The sequence below is a fragment of the Cervus canadensis genome, chromosome 25 (assembly GCF_019320065.1).
Source record: "Cervus canadensis isolate Bull #8, Minnesota chromosome 25, ASM1932006v1, whole genome shotgun sequence".
Classification (NCBI taxonomy): Eukaryota; Metazoa; Chordata; class Mammalia; order Artiodactyla; family Cervidae; genus Cervus; species Cervus canadensis.
In genome coordinates this window covers 17,214,460-17,233,426 of record NC_057410.1, presented here as the reverse complement: position 1 = coordinate 17,233,426, position 18,967 = coordinate 17,214,460, and the positions used below count along the sequence as shown (strand labels likewise).

General features: G+C 35.9%; 1 protein-coding gene across 3 annotated transcripts in view; it reads right to left on the bottom strand.

The window, feature by feature from the left end:
* The window catches only part of PDZRN4 (PDZ domain containing ring finger 4), a 410,946-nt gene that overhangs the window by 204,374 nt on the left and 187,605 nt on the right, over positions 1-18,967 (bottom strand). The window contains exon 1 of one of the 3 annotated variants that reach the window (XM_043446191.1): positions 4,588-6,788. The exons of the other annotated variants lie outside the window; for them this stretch is intronic. Coding sequence (XP_043302126.1) covers positions 4,588-4,602 — 15 coding nt within the window. The 5' untranslated portion in view covers positions 4,603-6,788. Of the gene's footprint in view, positions 1-4,587; positions 6,789-18,967 lie in introns of those variants that run through there. 3 annotated transcript variants of the gene reach the window in all.

Here is an 18,967-nt window from a genome sequence, read left to right as displayed (position 1 = left end):
AGTTTCAGAGAAGGCAATGGCACCCCACTCCAGGACTCTTGCCTGGAAAATCCCATGGATGGAGGAGCCAGTAGGCTGCGGTCCATGGGGTCGCTAAGAGTCAGACACGACTGAGTGACTTCACTTTCATTTTTCACTTTCACGCATTGGAGAAGGAAATGGCAACCCACTCCAGTGTTCTTGCCTGGAGAATCCCAGGGACGGGGGAGCCTGGTGGGCTGCCGTCTATGGGGTCGCACAGAGTCGGACACGACTGAAGCGACTTAGCAGCAGCAGCAGCATGCCCAGTTTGCTTTGCACTAATAGTTCCTCTGCATGGAATATCCTTCCCCCAGACATATGCATGGGTGGGCCACTTGCTGCCTTCACTCCTGGCTCAAATGTTACCTTCTTGTTTAATTGACCTCTCTTTTAAACATACAATCCCTCTCCAAACTTTCTATCCTTTGTTTTGACTTTTGTCATCACATTTCTTATTTTCTACTATAGAAGATTATTTTGTTCATGGTCTGTCTCCCCCTGTGAAAATATGCTTTTTATCTTTTAAATGCTGTAAGATAAATTTTATAGTCTAGTCTGGCATCAAACAGGTACTACTGAATGAATCAATGTAAGATGAATAATGATGTCTAAAGCGGTCAGGTATATGTTGCATGATGAGAACAGCCCCCAGGCAGGATTTTAGGTGCTTAGATACATCACATCACCTTTAGTCTTCCTGAAACTTTTGGAGTTGAGTATTGCTATTACTTCTAGTATTAAATTGAGTTTGATATATTATTTTAATTCATATTTGACAACTTAGCAGTCCCTGTTCTCTTTACTTTTATTATAAAATATTTTAGATGCTATGGAAAAGGCCTCCCCCAAGCCAAGAAATAAGAGACAACAGTTATAATAAACAGTAGCTACTAGTAGGATGAACTGTCTTTAGAAATAGTCTACTCCAAGTGCACAGGGCAGAAAGGCCTCCTCCAAGACCAATTTTACACATTAGAAAAGATAATTTTAACAACTAAAAATTATCCAGTAGTATTAAATTCCCTCTGAAGACAGTATTAATTTCACCTACATTGAGTCTAAAAATAAGAAGTATCCAAAAGAAAGTTTTTAGTAATGTTAAATCTAGTCTCATTGAAGGGATAAAAACACTGTCAGAAGCATGTTACTTCCGGGATTAAATTGTTTATTCAGGTGTGAGTGGCACAGGAAATGCTTACCGTGTCATTCCACAGCTTGGAAAAAATATTCCTTAATACAGTCCTCAACATGAAACTGATATTAATAACTTAAAATTCGGATTCTTCCATCAGTTTGAAACACTGTTTATTAAGAGATCCTCCCAGGAAGTACTTGATAACCAGAAATTGAATACTTTATTTCATGAAAAGGTTTTTCCATGCATCTTCAATACTCTTCAGAAAATAAAGTTATACCTTGGTGTATATATCAGTTTTTTTTTTTTTTTTTTGGTTTGTTTAAGGCTGAGCTAGCATTAATCAGCTCAAAGTATCCCAATATGTTTTAAGCAAAAGTGAAAATCTATGAGGTGATATTTACCTATTATAACATAATAAATATTATAAACATGTAAAAAGTAACAGCAAATACTGATAAAAGAACAGTTAATCTACGTGAAGAGAGAAAATTTTACAGAGAGGGATTATTTGAGCTGATCTTGAAAGAGAAGGAATTTTGCTAGATCCTTTTGGGCTCCAGTGTTTTCTTAAATATGTACCTTTGCTAATCACAAAAACTCTGTGTGACTTGATGCTTATGAATGCATTCTGAACAGTCATAAATATTTCAGTTGGTGCTTTAATCATAAAATATAAAGTGTTTATTTCTATCAGCTAACTAGTTTAAAATGCTCAACTGATCACATTGCTTTTCAGATCCCATTTTTCTGCCCTTTTCCCCCATAGTGCTTCCACAGAACAGCTTTGCTGGAGTCACTTCCTTGGCAGAAGGGGAGAAAATTTCTGGAGTATCCACATGGCAAAAGCTGAATAAACATTGTGTTCCAAATTTCCCAGCTAGGTGCCAAAAGTCCTCATTTGGTGCTCTAAAGAGCAGAAGGGCACAGAAGGTTCTGTTTGGTTGGCCTTGCACATCTGAGGACTGGAAGGCATAATCAGGTGCCTGAGGAGTCAAATTTGAGGCTAATGCATTAGACTCAATGAGTTACAATATCACAACATTAAAAAGGAATTCACTTAGGTTGCATTTAAGTGAATATATTGTGCTCTTTTATTATCTTTCTGCGGGGAACCCCAATGAGAAGCGATGTGAAGAAAAGGTTATAAATCTTTTGTTGTTGTTTACAAAATGACAACTGGTAAAACAAGATGAATTTCATTCAATATCAGTACAAATGCATTTGTTAGCAAAGGAATTGTGTACTTTTAATATTCTTTAGTGTTAGCCTTTTCTAAACATGCTCTTATGACATAAAGCTATAAATGAAGATATGAATTAAAAAGCCAACTGTAGGAAACATTTGTTGTTGCTGTTGTTCAGTCACCAAATTGTTCCTGACTCTTTGTGACCCCATGGACTACAGCACTCCAGGCTTCCCTATCCTTCACCATTTCCTGGATTTCACTCAAGTTCAAGTCTATTGAATCAGTAGAAAACATTGCTTTATTTAAAAAAACAAACAAACACACACACACACACACAGTATATGTGTACCTAAACTTTCCCATCTTTTGGCCCAGTCTTAAAAAACTCTGCCAAATAGTACAATAGAAAAAGTACACCTTTGTAAAATAAAGAGACCCTGATACTCTCTATATGAAGTTACCAAGTAATTTAGAGTCTCACTATTTTTTGTATAAGAGCTAAGCCTAACTTGTAAGATAGGTGCCCAAGAAGAATCAAGGTTTTGGTGGGAATATATGCCGGCCTTTAGTGACTATTTGACAAATGAATGAAAGAAACTTCTGTTTCAGCAAAACTCAATGAGCTACTCTTTCTTGAATTTGCAATTCATTATTTCAGTTGCCCACTTGCTTCTGCCATTCTTTAGTTCAGTGCAGAGTGGATTAGAGTACAGACTAGGGAGGATCTACCACTAACTAGCTGTGTGATCATGATCAGGTTGCTTAACTTTTCTGGGTCTTAAATTGTATCACTTGTGAAAAACTGATAGCTATATTCAGTGAGTGAGTACATGTAAAGCATTGAGAATTGTTTGGACATCTGGTTTATTTTTAAATGGTTTTAAAAAAAGTAAAGATAAGGATTCTGAAATTAGGTTTAAAATAAATAAGAATCCAGCTATACACTGTTTAAAAGATATACACTTAAAGACTCAATTACATAAAAGTGTGATTGAAAAGGAAATAAAGAGATATGTGTGAAATAAAAAACTGAAAGCTAACTGATATAACAATATTGATTGCAAACAAAATAGACTTTAAAGTAAAAGATAAGCAAAAAAGAGCTATCTGATGTATAAATGAAATGAACAGTGTGAGAGTAAAAGGTAACCATATTGATCACATGTGTACTTAACTGCATCTAAGGGCATTGCCAGGAAGAATGAATAAATGCACAATCATGTAAAATTTTATCATAGCATTCTAAGGAACTTTCTGTGAAAACACAAAAAGGTAGTGTGACTAATACAAAGTAGATTTATATAGTTAACAACCTTAATCTACCCTGTGTGCTGTGGGGAAAGAGCAGATTAGCCAAGATGGTGTATTCAGACTCTCTCGCCCCACACTTTGTAAATAATTATGTAACAGCTAAGATTATTTTAGCACTGCTAAATGCTAAACACATTGAGCACATGTGTGCCATGCGGTACTCACTTGGTCACAGGCGACTTTGCGCAGGAAGCCTGTAGGAGCTTCACCGTGGAAGCTCTGGCCGCTGCTGCATTGGGGCTACACTGGAGCGGCATCACGGTTACGTTACGTGAGGTTACACTATGGCTGCCGCCACAGCCGCTGCGTCAGTCAGGAGCGAGGCCGTGTTATGGCCGCCATGCCAGCCGGGAGGGAAAACGCGTCTGCAGTTCCCACAGCTCCTCGCGTCTCCTTCCAGCCTTTTCGCTCACACTTTGCCCATCCTGGGTTCAGCGAGCCGTGTGGACAGTGCGGACAGGATCAGCAAGCCATGCGCTCAACTGTTCAGTCGTGTCCGATTCTTTGTGGCCCCGTGGACCGTAGCCGGCCAGGCTCCTCTGTCCATGGGATTTCCCAGGCAAGAAGACTGGAGTGGGTTGCCACTTTCTTCTCCAGATCTACCATATGTGTTTATTAGTGCTGTGTAAGTATGTATGTGTATATGTATGAAAATACATGTGTACTATATACATATATATTATATTCACATGCATATGTTTATGCTCCCATGTACATGAGTGAGAGGGGGGAAAAGAATAAACTTGTACCACCAAATTATGGAAATGTTATTTTAAAACTTGCTAAAAAATCACAAATATTGGGTAATTAAGGAAATATCAATAAATATAGAATAATGAACAGAGCACACACCATGTTTTTTTGACAAAAATGCAAATTTGAATAGATGAGGGTACAATTCATAAATATGATATAGACATTAAAAACATACCTCTAAAAAATTCATGATGAAGAAACAATGATCTTCCCAACCCAGGGATTGAACCCAGGTCTCTCTCACTGCAGGCAGATTCTTTACCAGCTGAGCCACCAGGGAAGTCCACAAAAATTATGGATATTTGCTTGTCATAGCACTGATGATTCTGTATATTGAAACATGTGGTATGCAGATAATGTAGTAAATAAAAGAAAATATATAGTCTAAAAGGCATATGTGGAAATCAGGGAAAAAAGAAGGGAAAATTAACATGTGTAGTATTTAACTTATGAATTAAGGACAACACTAAACCTCAAAAAAGTAGAATTAGGGGAAAAAATAAGAGTAGAAATTACTGAAATAGAAAACAAAAAAAGATTACCAGTATTCAATAAAAATAATATATAGAGACTACCAAAGAAGACAAACTGTTGACAGTATTGGACTAGTAAAAAAGAAAAAAAATATATGTAGAATGGTGGAAAGGAAGATAAGGACATTTCTATATGTAGTTAATACAGTAGTTATTTTACAAATACCAGTTCAGTATAGACACTGTAAATAGTGGACGTTTTCTTGAAAAAAGGAAAATATAAGTCCCTTAGATTAGCTTAACAGCAAATAGAAATTTGACTATGACTAAAAAAATGAAAAAATCAAATCAGTAGGGAGGAAAAACCCCTCAAAAATCACCAGCCTCAGTTTTAATTAAGAATTGTTTTCTTCATCTCTAACATATTAGTACAAAAAATGGGTAAATAGTCTAGTACAACCTGATTCTAAAAATGAGTGTGGACATGCATAAAAAGCTGTACATTATGAACAAGCAATATTTACTCTTGGAATGCAAAATTGATTTGACCTTAGAATGATCTTTTAACAGAATATCCTCTATTAGTAAGTTAATATTGTAAAACCACATGCTAATTTCAATGGATAGTAAAATTCTTTAAATTTTATAAAGTCAACATTTATTTACTTTGAAAATCTTTTGATAAAGGAAAAAATATGAGTTCCTCAGCTGTGAAAATATATAGCACATCTTAGAATCAGTATTGAAAACAAAGCTTTTTCTTTAAAATCAAGAGTAAGAGAGGGAAGTTTGTCATTACTTTTTGTAATTGTAATGTATTTAAGACTGCTCTAGAAGCCTTAGCCAGTACGGTAAAAAAGGAAAACAAAATACATGAAGTTAAAGAACTGGAAAGGGAGAAACAAAACCTCAACATGTGCAGACAGTATAATAATTGTATTAAAAAAAAAGTCCAAAAGAGCTTATAAATTCACAGATTATTAAAAGATTTCAGCAAATTCATTGTACATAAAATGAATTCATGAAAATTATGCAGTGACTTGTGTTTGAATTCTGGTTTCTATAGGTACATTCTAATTTACTCATGTGATTTCTGAGTATTTAACATAAACTCTTTGATCATGGATTCCTAACCTGAAATACCAATATAATTCTACTTTCCTGAAGATAAAATGAAGCACTGCTTATAGTATCTAGAAACATTATTTTCCCTTCCCTATAAAGTTCATATCATAGGCCACAATGAAGGAAGAAATTAGATTACCCTTTTCATATGACATGTTAATAATTGTCTAATTATAAAAAAATAATTATGTTTGCAGAAAATTTTCTCCTAATAGAAAGTGAATACAATATGGGTAATACTTTTTAGCAAGAGACGTTGATCCTTAAAAATGGTTAGCTGGCTTTCTTCAAAGTCAAAAAAGAAAGTTACCTGAGAGATTGGTTCTGTAAATTGGATCTGGAGTAATCTCTCTCAGTTATACAAATATACACTGGCTGATTTCTATGTCCCAGAAAAATACTCAGAAAAATGGGGGCTTTACATTCTGGACAAGAGGAGCCTCTTGCCCTCACCTGTATTGCCAGTCACAGGAGGGAAAATGAGAAATTACAGAAGCACCTGGATGCAATAGGTGAAGATCTCACTTTCTTTTTTAAAGATTAATAGTAAAATTTTTTGAATGGATTGAGATAATGCAACTGAAATCTGCAGAAAATAAAGATGCCAAAGGTCTGTAAGGAAAACTTACAGGTAATGAAAGAGAGAAGGCTGGACTGGGCCCTGGGCTCAACTTTAGGGCGGTTTTGCATTTTCTTTGAATAATAATTATAACACCCAGCAGGTGGCGCCAGTGGTAAATAACCCGCCTGCCAATGCAGGAGACCCAAGAGAGGTGGGTTCCATCCCTGGGTCAGGAAGATCCCCTGAAGAAAATGGCAACCCACTCTTCTTGCCTGGAGAATCCCATGGATAGAGGAGCCTGGCGGGCTACAGGCCACAGAGTCTCAAAGAGTCAGACACGACTGAAGTGACTTAGCACACTGCCTCTTGTTTTGTGTGTGTGTGTGTGTGTGTGTGTGTGTGTGTGTGTGTGTGTGTGTGTGTGTGTGTGTGTGTGTGTGTGTGTGTGTGTGTGTGTGTGTGTGTGTGTGAGGAATAACTCACTGTGCTCAGTCATGTCCAGCTCTTTTCATCCCTATGGACTGTAGTCCACCAGGCTCCTATAAACCTCACTAAATACTTGCCCTTGAAAAATTCAATGAGGAAGGTATGATATTCTAGCAGTCTCGTGTAGCATGAGTCTGTCTCTGGGCTCTGATGGCGTGCTTGAGGGGAAATGGTTGAATTAGAAGCGGAAACTCAAGAGTGAAAAGTCTTGGATGGACTGGAGCTATTTTTTCAAGGGAAAAAAAACACACACACACACACACACATTTACACAGGAATGGGAACCAGTAAGAACGCATCACAGCTGTGGGCAGGCAGACATCAAAACTGCAGACTGTGCAGGTCCTGTTTTCAACAGCGACACCTTGTGTCAGACAGAAGTAAAAGCAGTCAATGGTGAGGATGGATCGGACTCTTCAGATCTCTCTTCATTCCTTCACCTTCATTTTAAAAGTAGGATTGGGTTTTTATTTTTCTTCCACAGGAGAGAGAGAAAGAGAGAAACTGTGAGACTCCTGTTTATTAGATCAGGAGGTAAATTAAGTGCTTACTGCGAATATTGGAATATTACATTAGAGTATGGGAAAAACAGGACACTATTTTTTTCCCTACACTAGACTGTGTACACCTTTCTTCTGTTGTCATAGCAAGCACAAAACCAGATTGTCGGACTCAGTGCCAATTGTGGTAAAAGCTTCTCTCTCAATGGCCTGATAGCAATCATTCCTTCTGTCTCATGAATGTGCTCTGGAAATTTTTTCTTGTTTTTATTTGTTTTCAATAACTAAATAAAATATTTTATATTATGATTTAATTTAGTTTGAAGGTTCCCCAAATATTCTTGAAAACAGACCAGACATACATTAAAAATAGTAAACTCTTTGGCTTTTTCAATAGTGATAATGAAGTGGAACACACATATTCACACAATTACATCCTTCTAAGATATTTTATATCAATAACAGCAAATTCTCATCTCTTTAGTGAAAGTGTTCATGAAAGACAAATTGGAAGCAGAAAAGGCACTGATAAGACACTATGGAGGTTTACAGAGGCTTGGTTAAAAATAAACTTTTTTTTTTTTTTTAACCAATAAATTCAAGATTCAGATCTTAAGCAACAATGGCCTTGAGTCTTCCTTGAGACTCATATGTAAGGGCAAAGTTGTACATAGGAACATAGAGGTGATTTGGTGTATGTACCCTTCGGCCTCCTGTAATCTTGCTGAGCTGAACTTGCATGCCCTCTAACCTGGGGAGAAATGAAGCTCAAACATAGGTCTAAATCACCTTTCCTAGCACCATTCACGCTCCATGTCACCCCACCTTCATCTGACTGCATTCTGACCCACTCAGACACACTTCAAATCATTCAGACTTGTGCTAGGGCAATTTGAAAAGAAATATTTAATTCAAAGCAATTTATAATTTCCTAATATCACTGTATATTGTGTAAATATGATACATATAGTAATAATTGCAATATAAAATTATAGTAAATATTAAGGTAATTCGCTTATGGAAGTAAAAACTGAAAGAGCTTATTGTCTTGTGCAGATGTTTAAAATTAACCTTTCTTTGTCTATCCTTTCTTCTTTATCAAACTCAGTAATACTCATTTTATTGCTAAAGTCTTACTAAGGAAACAGGTTACCTTCAAAAGGAAACATTATCGTATATTCCATTAAACACAGCAAAACTTAAAATTTCATATAAAAATAGGTTATCCAATTACATGGTAAATGTGTCATTTGTTCATTGTCCAGTACACAATATATTTACAGGAAAATTACCAGGAACTTTTCAGCTGTATCAGATCTCAACCTTATATTTAGATGCAGTCATATATTACTGCTGATAATGTGATGTCAGTGAATAGATTGGAATTTTTCACTGTCCTTTATCAAGATAAATTGTTCTGTCAATAGCAAATGGCTGGCAAGTATTAACACTCTGCACACTATATGACTTTTCATTCCCTGCAAAAATTGTATTTAATGCTTTTGCACAAAATCTATGGCTGTGACTATCCTTATTACCTATTTAACTACCTTTTAAAAGGAGGATTTATTTCAGCAAATTAGGACCTGGGAAACAAGATGGTATCATGCATCATAAACTTTAAGTCAATACAAGGCAGGACACTTGCAGTTTGAATGGGAAAATACCTTGCTCTCATCTCTTGGTCATCCAATGGTATTAGCAATCTGCGTTGGGAGCAGCTGCTCAAAGCAGAACTTTATCTTGGCCTCCTTCCATCTACACTGCCACAGTGTCCCACAGTAGCAATTTGCTCATTGGCCTATTACTTTCAATAGGTATTCCAGTAATTGGCTATTTCACACTTGTAAGGCTTGAACCGGCAGAGAGCAAAGGCCAGGCAACCAGCCTGTCAGGGTCTAGCAAGCTGGTCGTTCATCAATTATAATCAGCTTTTACAAGAGTGAGTGAATCCTCAGAAAGCTTGTTTGCTCTGATCAGTTTTGCTACTAGTATAATTTGACCACAAACAGAGCTGCCCTTATCTGAAGAATGTAAAAGTTGTCTTACAGTGACAAGCATGTTTGTTTATTCAGACCCCTGGAAAGACTGATTTGGGCTAAAAGGGGGAAGGGGAAGTTTTGATAATTCTGGTTCCTTCTGTTTCTGCAGCCAGTTACTGAACATCACACAATACACTTTCCTTTGCCAAAAAATAAACATTCAGGGGGTATCAACATAATTTATTTTTTAATGAGAGGTTATTCAAGAAGGCTTCATCAAGTTATGAATCTAAGAATTAGATTTCTCAAAAATGAGGTCCACTCTGGCCAAAGAGGTTGGGAGTTTTTGCAACCAGATTATTTTCAAAACACCTGTTTAAATGCTATTAAGAAACACACTGCAGTAGCAGAAATGGTGTGTGCTTATTGCATACTTAAGTTCTCAGTGACCTGATTTAACATGATCTAGGAGAAACTAGAAAAATAGTTTGCCAGAAACTTAGGGTCCATACAAATAAATCAGCATGGGTCTCACTCACAGTTAAAAATAGCAATTTTTCTCTTAGCTAATCCCAATATCTTCTGTCATTTCTTGTATCACTGAATTCTAAGAGAATAGAATCATCTGCCACAGATCTTTTTCAAACAAAAAATATGTGAAAAAGAAACAAAATGTAGCACATTTAAAATTCTGATTGGCTTCAACTGCCCTCACAATTTTAGGGCCTAGGCATTTGTGTCATTGCTAATTTATATAATTAACCCTAGGGGGCTAGGAAAACTTCATTTGTATAAAGGGTACCATTTAAAAGTGCTTCTTAACAGCCAGGATTTATATTTTTCTCCCTACTGGTATCTCTTTTGCAAAAAGAAAAAGCCAATGCCTACTTGGAAAGCATGTGTATAATATTTCTAATGGAAAAAAACTGCTGTTTATTACCATGTCTACTATTTGCCATCGATTTAGCACCTATAATTCCTGCACAACAATCCCATGCTCTCTTTTTCCAAAGGCCCATTTGGTCTGTTGACCAGCTGCTGACAACACGATCTGTCAACAGCAACTGCCTTGAGTGCAAATAAAATATACAATCAAAAATTTGAACTAGTTTGTAAAGATTTTTAAAAATTCCAACTTAAAAAAATAAAGGGTAGGTGATTTAGAAAGCTGTTAGAGATGCTCAAAAATCAACTCTAAATTTTGAAAAGACATGACTAAAGCTCTTCATAAATCTACCTTCAAAGAGTTATGCACTCTTCCTAGTTGAATAAATGAAGTGACACTGATGCATATCTAATTGTAATACATCACAGGATAATCTGTCAAGTCCCCAGTGCTCAGGCCCTGTCACCCCTCTTCATCCATTATTTATCTACAACCTTCATTGCCAGTGAAATCCCTGTGAAGTGAGTAGCATGAAATACTACATACTTAGCAAAAACTTTTGGAAAGCATATAGCAGATAATGATCATTCAACACTGCGTAAATTGTTTCTGAGGGGAAAAAAACAAAGCATTTAAAAATAACCAGGATTTTCCCACATGAAATCAGACATTTCATTTACCCAGACAATATATTGGATTTTCCAAACTAACAAAATTCACACTTAGGTGAAACCATAAGGCCCCGAATGCCTTTTCTTTGCCATAGCGCAACCAAATCTCCATTATCTTCCTTGTACCATGACAGGGACTGGGGAGACCTTAAACAATGCAAGATTGAGATTATACAATGTCTACTTTAATAATAAGCAAGCAGATTAAGGGCACAATGTAATAATTTTTTTTTCTTTCCCCCTCTTTTTCTTTTTGTTAAATTGCCAAGAAACTGGATGAATGAGATGTACCTCCTTCCTATTTCTTGGTGTGGAATACCTGCCTCTGGCAGTTACTAGAAGCTAGTCTTGCTCTTCTGCCAGCTTTTTCTACCAGCTTGGTACACACCCCTTAGTTGGGAATGAGGACTTAGGAAAGCGTCCCAAACAAATATATCCCGGCTTTACAATCAGGATCACATGTTGCTGCTTTTGTTTTTTCTCATTTTAAGGAATCACTGTCATAATTCACAATATAACCATAATTTTTTCAAACATGCTCTTAAACAATGAAAAGAAAAATACACATTTTAAATCATTTGAAGAGTTCAGCCAGGTACTCTGATTTACTCATGAGGGGGTGATAAGACCAAAAAGCTACTTCAAGCATTTAGTAGTAGAAAATTAAGGTTCCTGTAAATTAGGTGGCTCTATTTCTCTCCCAATCCAGTTACTAGCTTTATTATTTGTCAATAAAATACCAAATAAAAAACTAGTCTCCAGATAAGGCAGTTGTTGCCATCTGGAGCTTGTGATACTTTATATTCTCAAACTGTGATGTGGAAGTTGCTGATAATGCCTTTACATCACTAACTGGTGCCCCGAGGCCCAAATCTTATACACTTTCCTCTGGAAAGAAAAATCATAATAAAAGAACAAAACATACGCACCATATACAAGGTAAGATTAGGCAAGTTGCTGTTTTATGGCCTTGTAACATTTGAACTAGAGTTTTGAAACATCCTTTGTGATTAATAAAAGTCACAATTAATGTAGGAATATGATAGCTGGAAGCAATTCTAGTTTGATGCAACAACTAAGCTGCCTGCCACAGCCTCACACAATTCCCCTTAAGCAGAACTGGCTTGTCCTATAACAGCTGCTTCCCATCACTTCCCTGGACAGAAGGGCAGCAGATTACATGCCTTTGCTATAGAGACTCATGCATCTCCTTGACAATGTGCAGGAAATCACACCATGTGGAAAAGACAAGTTTGCTTCTTTCTTTTGAAGATGTATGCTAAACTTATGGGATCATTAGGTGATCTGTGAAATAACAGATTTTCCTTCTTTCTTTTAAAACTTTACTTGCCCTAAAGAAAAAAACAATTAGCCTTTATGTTATATAGCTGTTAGGATATAAACTCAAGTTTGAGGCTATAAATTCATGAAGGGTATAAACTCAAGTTTGTCTCATTTGGTTTGAGGTTCTCATGTTTGAAGAGGTATTATCATCATCATTATTTTAAATCAGAAGCTGCTTTCAGTCTTAGAAATCCAGACTCTCTCCTCTGAATCCAAATAAATTCTTCAAAATTGAAAAGACTAAAAACTTGCAGGTGAAGTAATTTTAAGTTTATTCTTACTTTGCAGGCACTGCAGAGAGTCTTGGTTCTATTTATTATAGCAGTACTAACAATTCATTTAGGATGATGGTGTGACAGGAAAATAAAACTTCTTCTGATTGAATTTCAAGGACTCTTCTGTTTAACTAGCTTCAAGAGTCCTTTTTTGATCATAATAAAATTATTTGCCATATGGTTCAGATGCTTGTGATCCCCTCTCAATGAGAGGATTATGCATGAGATAAAACGCGCACTGTAGATGCAGCCAAGCTCACAGCTGGCTCTGATAATGCCAACAAATGGCTTCATCTATCTCAATGTCACGTAGGAGCTGGTGCGATGCGAGTCAGCCTGGAGTACAATTAAAATCTATATCATCTGTGAGAAAGGTGATGGAGGTGCTGACATCAGAGCTGTACCAGATCCATCCTCTTTCCCAGAGCAGCAGAAGATACGTGCTGGCCCCTTCACCCTGCCACGCTAATGATGCTCCCTGTTCAGCCCTTCCTCTGCACATTAAAGGTACTAAATCAAGGGGCCTCCTATTTAAAAGCTTCACCTTTATCTGACATTCAGTAACAAGATGTACAGTTTCTAAACTAAAAGTTGTGTATTCCTTGCCTCCCTTCTTTTCCTGATGAGATAATGCCATTTATGTCCATCAGTGAAATATAAATAGAAAAGTTTATGATCCATATGGCCTCAAATTGTAGCAATATGCAGAAATTTCCCTGTTTTAGTTCCACAATGTTCAACTACACTAATAAAATCAGGTTTGAACACCCATTTGTTCCAGAAAGCCAAATTTTATCGCTAAAACATCCATAACTCATAACAAGCAAGCTCAATACCAATTCACAGACAAGTTGCCTTTTCTGCATGTTTTGAGTAAAAATGAAAAGTGAAGTTTGTGCAGAAATTTTACTGTTTTGTGCTATTATATTAGAAAGGAACCTTGTCAATATATTTTATTAGCATGTCCAATGACTTTCTATTAAAATTAAATGGAATAGCATCTAAATTTCCGAATGAGGTTACTGAAAGCGACTTATATGATTTGTTCATTATTTATACAATTTTCTTATGTACTTTCTTCCTTCTTGGATTCTTAAAAGACAAAATTAACAAACCATACAGTAGTATGTAAGTCTGTAAACTAGCATGTAAATTTTTCATGTAACTGAAAGAGGAAAGAATCCACATCTGACAAAATACCTTATACTTTATTATTATTTTTTATTTTATATTGGAGTGTAGCCGATTAGTAGTCTTGTGATAATTTCAGGTGGACGTCAAAGGGACTCAGCCAAAATACTCTATACTTTAGAGTCAAAGAAAAACCTGTATCAGATGCTTAAGTCCTTAACATATAAATATACGCAGTTGTATTATATATCTACATATCTGTAGATATATGTTATATACATAATTATTTATTTATATACATAAATAAATATGTACATAAATAAATAATTTAATTATGTACATAAATAAATAATTATTTGAAACAATCCACAGGTTTTCTATTTTGTTGCTTTGCTTTCCTGACCCTAAAGTTAAGTAGAAAACCTTGTGTAACACAGGGGAGATAATCATCAATGGACATGAAACACTTCAGATGTTGGTGTTCGTATACTCTCCCTATCTTTGATGGTCTAGTATATGCATAAAGGTAATTTTTAGTCAAGCCTATTTCAAGCAGTCTACTAGTGTGACAATTATGCTTTTACTCTATTCAGTTTATGAAAAATATATAAAGTCAATTTTCATTAATTTTTTTAACCAAATAAGCTATATAACTATGTGATGTCTTAGGACAGTTTCTATAGAATTCTTTGTAGTCACCCTACACTAGTTTTCAATTTTTTTCAATTTGGCTGTACGTTAGTATCACTTGTGGTGTTTTTAAAAGTAAAGATGCCTACGACTTACTCCCAGTATGCTGGAATTGCATCTCAGATACTAAGGGCTCGATTTCTGCATAATAAGTTTCCACTCTAAGGTTCCTCACATGCTAACTAATGCACCAAGAAAAATGGAGGCCTGTATCTAGACATTGTCTAAAAAGTATTTTAGATGTATGATTTAGCAACTATATGAAATATATAGCAACATTAGAATAATTATTATTTACAGACTTTTCTTGCTTTAAGCAAAATACATCAATAACATTTCTAATATAAATTTATCCAATCCTGTAAATATTTATTATAATGTTATGATATGTTTAGCTCTATGCAAGGTATTGTAGGGGAATGTGAAGAAGCATAAGACATAGTTTTTATGTCCACTGAGTTAATCTCAGTAGAAAAAAGACATATATCATATTAAGTAATAATCAAATACTATAATTGTCATATTGAATGATGCTTACAATGAGTACCAAAAGGCAGCTGACCTAGAAAGTACCAGTGTGCAGGTGTGTGTTGATTATTCTTCATGGAAATTTTATCAAATATCCCTTTAGTAAAATCCACTGCTGCTTCTTAGAAATTATTATTATTTTTTAATTGTCACACTAAATTTCTTGGAGAAACCTGTCACACAAAGCAATACCTTATCTACTGTACTTTAACTGCTGGTCTTAAGTTGCAATAGGTTCTAGCCTGATAGAGCTTTGGTTTATTAACTGCAAGTGAGAGCTGCCTATAACTGATTGCCTTTTTGAAGAGAGAACTAAAAGGTTATTAATATTAGGAATGGGAGGGTATTTATTTATTTTTGATATAAATGTATTCATTTGAATATGGAAGTGTCCCACTTCTAACCTAAAGTATATATTTAATAGATTTCTAGTCTTCCAATTTCATTTCCAAACTCTTCTCCACCATAAAACAGTTAACCAGGTCCTTCCTTCAAAGACTTAAAAGAATACTAGAAACTTGGTGATTGAAAATGCCTTTGAAGAAAGTATCAGAAACATTATTCTATATAAGAAATGTAAGGCTCAAAGATATCAACAGACGCTGTCACCTAGTTATCAATAAAATATAAAAAATGATTAGAGAGGGACAGAGAGGTCTTAGGTAATATCACTGTGACCATCATTTAGTTCAATTCTCTAAACTTTTTCAGAAAAATCAATCACAGAGCCTCCATTATTAAATTCAATAATTAAAGGCATAGTTATTTGAGAAATACTTAAGTAATGAAACCCAGAAGAAAAACTCTCTAGTGAGTGACTATTTGTAAAAGAAAAAATTATAACCTCACTTTGACATGTGCTCACAATCCTTAAATTACCATAAAACTAGAAGATAAAAATATCTACACAAAATATGCTAATCTATGGATCTGTGCTTTAGAGCCAAAGAGAAACATAAAAAACATGTAACATAGAAATAAAACTTAACAAAGAAAAACTTTAGAGAGTCCATAAATAAGAACATGCAGGTTCCACATGTGGGTGACCTACAGCAGCCAGGGCAGAAGAGCCTTTCTGTGAGGAAGATTAGTTCAAGGTGGGCATCTGTGATATCAGACAGACCGGAATTCTGCCAGTCTCTGCCATACATTGTGGGGAGCGGGGCCGCTGAACAAGTCAGTCACCCTCTCCCAGTTTTAGTTTTCTCATCTGCACAATGGAGAAGATCGAGTGTGTATGAGGATGGAGTATATGGGGACTGTCTGGGATAATACCTGGCACATTGTAAAACCTAAATAAAAGAGTAATAATAATGATGTTCAATAGGAAGAATAATTAGAAAAATTATTGATTACACCCTGGAATATAGTATTTAATCAGAAGACTCTCTTCCTATGCTGAGCGACTGTATATGAGTTCCAGCAATTCTGTATATAATTCTTCTATTGAGCATATGTAACTAGATGGAAGTGGCTGCTGGTAAATAGCTAGTGTATAAATGGTGTGCAAATGGCTACAATTCAGAGGCTTCACTTTGTTCCTGTTTGTGCTATACTCTACGCTCTTCACACTTTCAACATCAAATCCTACTAATGGAGCAAGCTCCTCCAAGGCATTATGACAGATCAGTAAATTCACATTGCTCAGAACAAAAGTTTTTCAGACAGATCCCTAGTGTTTAACATCTTCCCTTCCTCCTGATTGTCCCTGAGGCATGAGTCAGGGTAAGGGCATTTATCCTTGGTGGGAACAAAAGACATCAAACACTTCTTTTTGGGTTTCATGTAGCCTGTAACTAAGGAGGAACTAGAGAGGGTATTCTCCCCTTAGAGGGTGGCTCAGTGGAATGCAGACTGTTAGAAAACTGAGGGAAATTCCAAGAGCAACTCAGAAACTGACCCCATGTCTAACGGCTGGGTCCTGCAGCATTCTATGGTTTTATGGCTGTTCAGTTCAGTTCAGTTCATTTCAATCGCTCAGTCCTGTCCAACTCTTTGCAACCCCATGAACCGCAGCACGCCAGGCCTCCCTGTCCATCACCAACTCCCGGAGTTTACCCAAACTCATGTCCATTGAGTCAGTGATGCCATCTAACCATTTCATCCTCTGTCATCACCGTCTCCTCCTGCCTTCAATCTTTCTCAACATCAGGGTCTTTTCAAATGAGTCAGCTCTTCACATGAGGTGGCCAAAAATATTGGAGTTTCAGCTTCAACATCAGTCCTTCCAATGAACACCCAAGGACTGATTTCCTTTAGGATGGACTGGTTGGATCTCCTTGCAGTCCAAGGGACTCTCAAGAGTCTTCTCCAACACCAAAACAATCAGCTAAGGCTAACACAGCCACCAAAGACTGGACTCCACATACTGTCTCACAGAATTTAGAAGATTCCCAGCATTGTTGCAGGCCTCCGCAGCATTACTAAACACCATGAGCTGAGGACTAAGGCCTATGAATGTGCTCATTGACAGTATGATCAATTTACAAGGACAACACTATTTACATACTTTCAAAACTTGAGGTTCATGTCCATTTCACTCACCTTTGTATTCCTAGATTCTAGAAAAGTTAGAGATCAGGTAAAGTAGATGCTAACTTGTCAAATTAATGATTAATGAATATAACTCCATCTTGGTAAAGAGAACAAAGAATGGGCTTTAGATTTAAGACTCGTGCAGATTTAAACTCATAGATTCAACCTTTTATGGGTTCAGTTTTCTTTTATGGATGATCTGTACAATAATATAAGCTAGCTTGTTGGGTTGTTGGGATGAATAAAATGGTTTGTTCACAGTAAGTGAACCAGAGCACACAGTAAGAGTTCTAAACACCTTGTTATTAATAAGGTGTTGTGTGTGTGTGTGTGTGTGTGTGTGTGAGGGAAAAGGCAATGAAAGAAAAGCTAATGTAAATCTTTCTAGATTTGAAGTCAGAATAAAGGAAATTACCTTCTAGGATTCTGTTTTTCATCTGCATAAAACATAAAAAAACTCTTCAAACAAACATTTTCCAAAGAATCCTGAACTGCTTGAGAGTTTATCTCTAACACCAATTCTCTAAGGTAACCTGTGGATTTGCCAATTAAGTATTAAATTAAATCCTGTTAAGTATTTGAGCTGAATTTTAAAATCATTCAACAACATTATTTCCTAACAAAAGAATAATGGGATATTAGTTTGGAACATTTTCCTGCATAGTCTCCCACTTGCTACTCATTCTTCTCTTTAGTTGTTCAAAGATAAAACTGACTAAATGAATGTGTCAGAGCCAACTCTCTACCAGATGAAGTCAGTTCTAAAAGGTCATAATAAAATTAGTAAAGGCAGATGGAAAATGTGCAGATAACAGCTGGTAGCCACCAAAGTGTGCACACTGGTACAATTGTGATAGTAGACACTGCTCTTTCGTCTCTTTTCTTTCTCTACATGCATTCTTTAATTCCCAGGGACACAATTATCTTGGTGGTTGAAATTCAATAGTATACATTACAGATTGAGAGGAAGACATCATTAGGTTCTTAGCCAATATAGAATTCTACTTGTCGATACAGACTATCAATGAGTAAGCATGAATGGAATCCTGGCTTGTTAAAAATAGTTTTGGGGACTTGGATATAGATCCTAAAAGCTTAACCACCCAACACTGTTATTAGCCAACAAATCTTTTAAAATCAATTCTTCCCACTAATGTTAAAGAAGAGAAAATACAAATTATATTTTAAAAAACAGAGAAAAGTTTTATGTCCTCTTATAATCAGCTTTCTGCCATTCAGTTTCCATAAACTCAAGTTTTTAAACAATTTAAAAAATATTCCTGTGATGCTTCAGTTGGATTCTGTTTAATTTAATCAGCATTTAGTGTTTCAAAATAGAAAATATAAATTCTAAGCATGTTTAACAT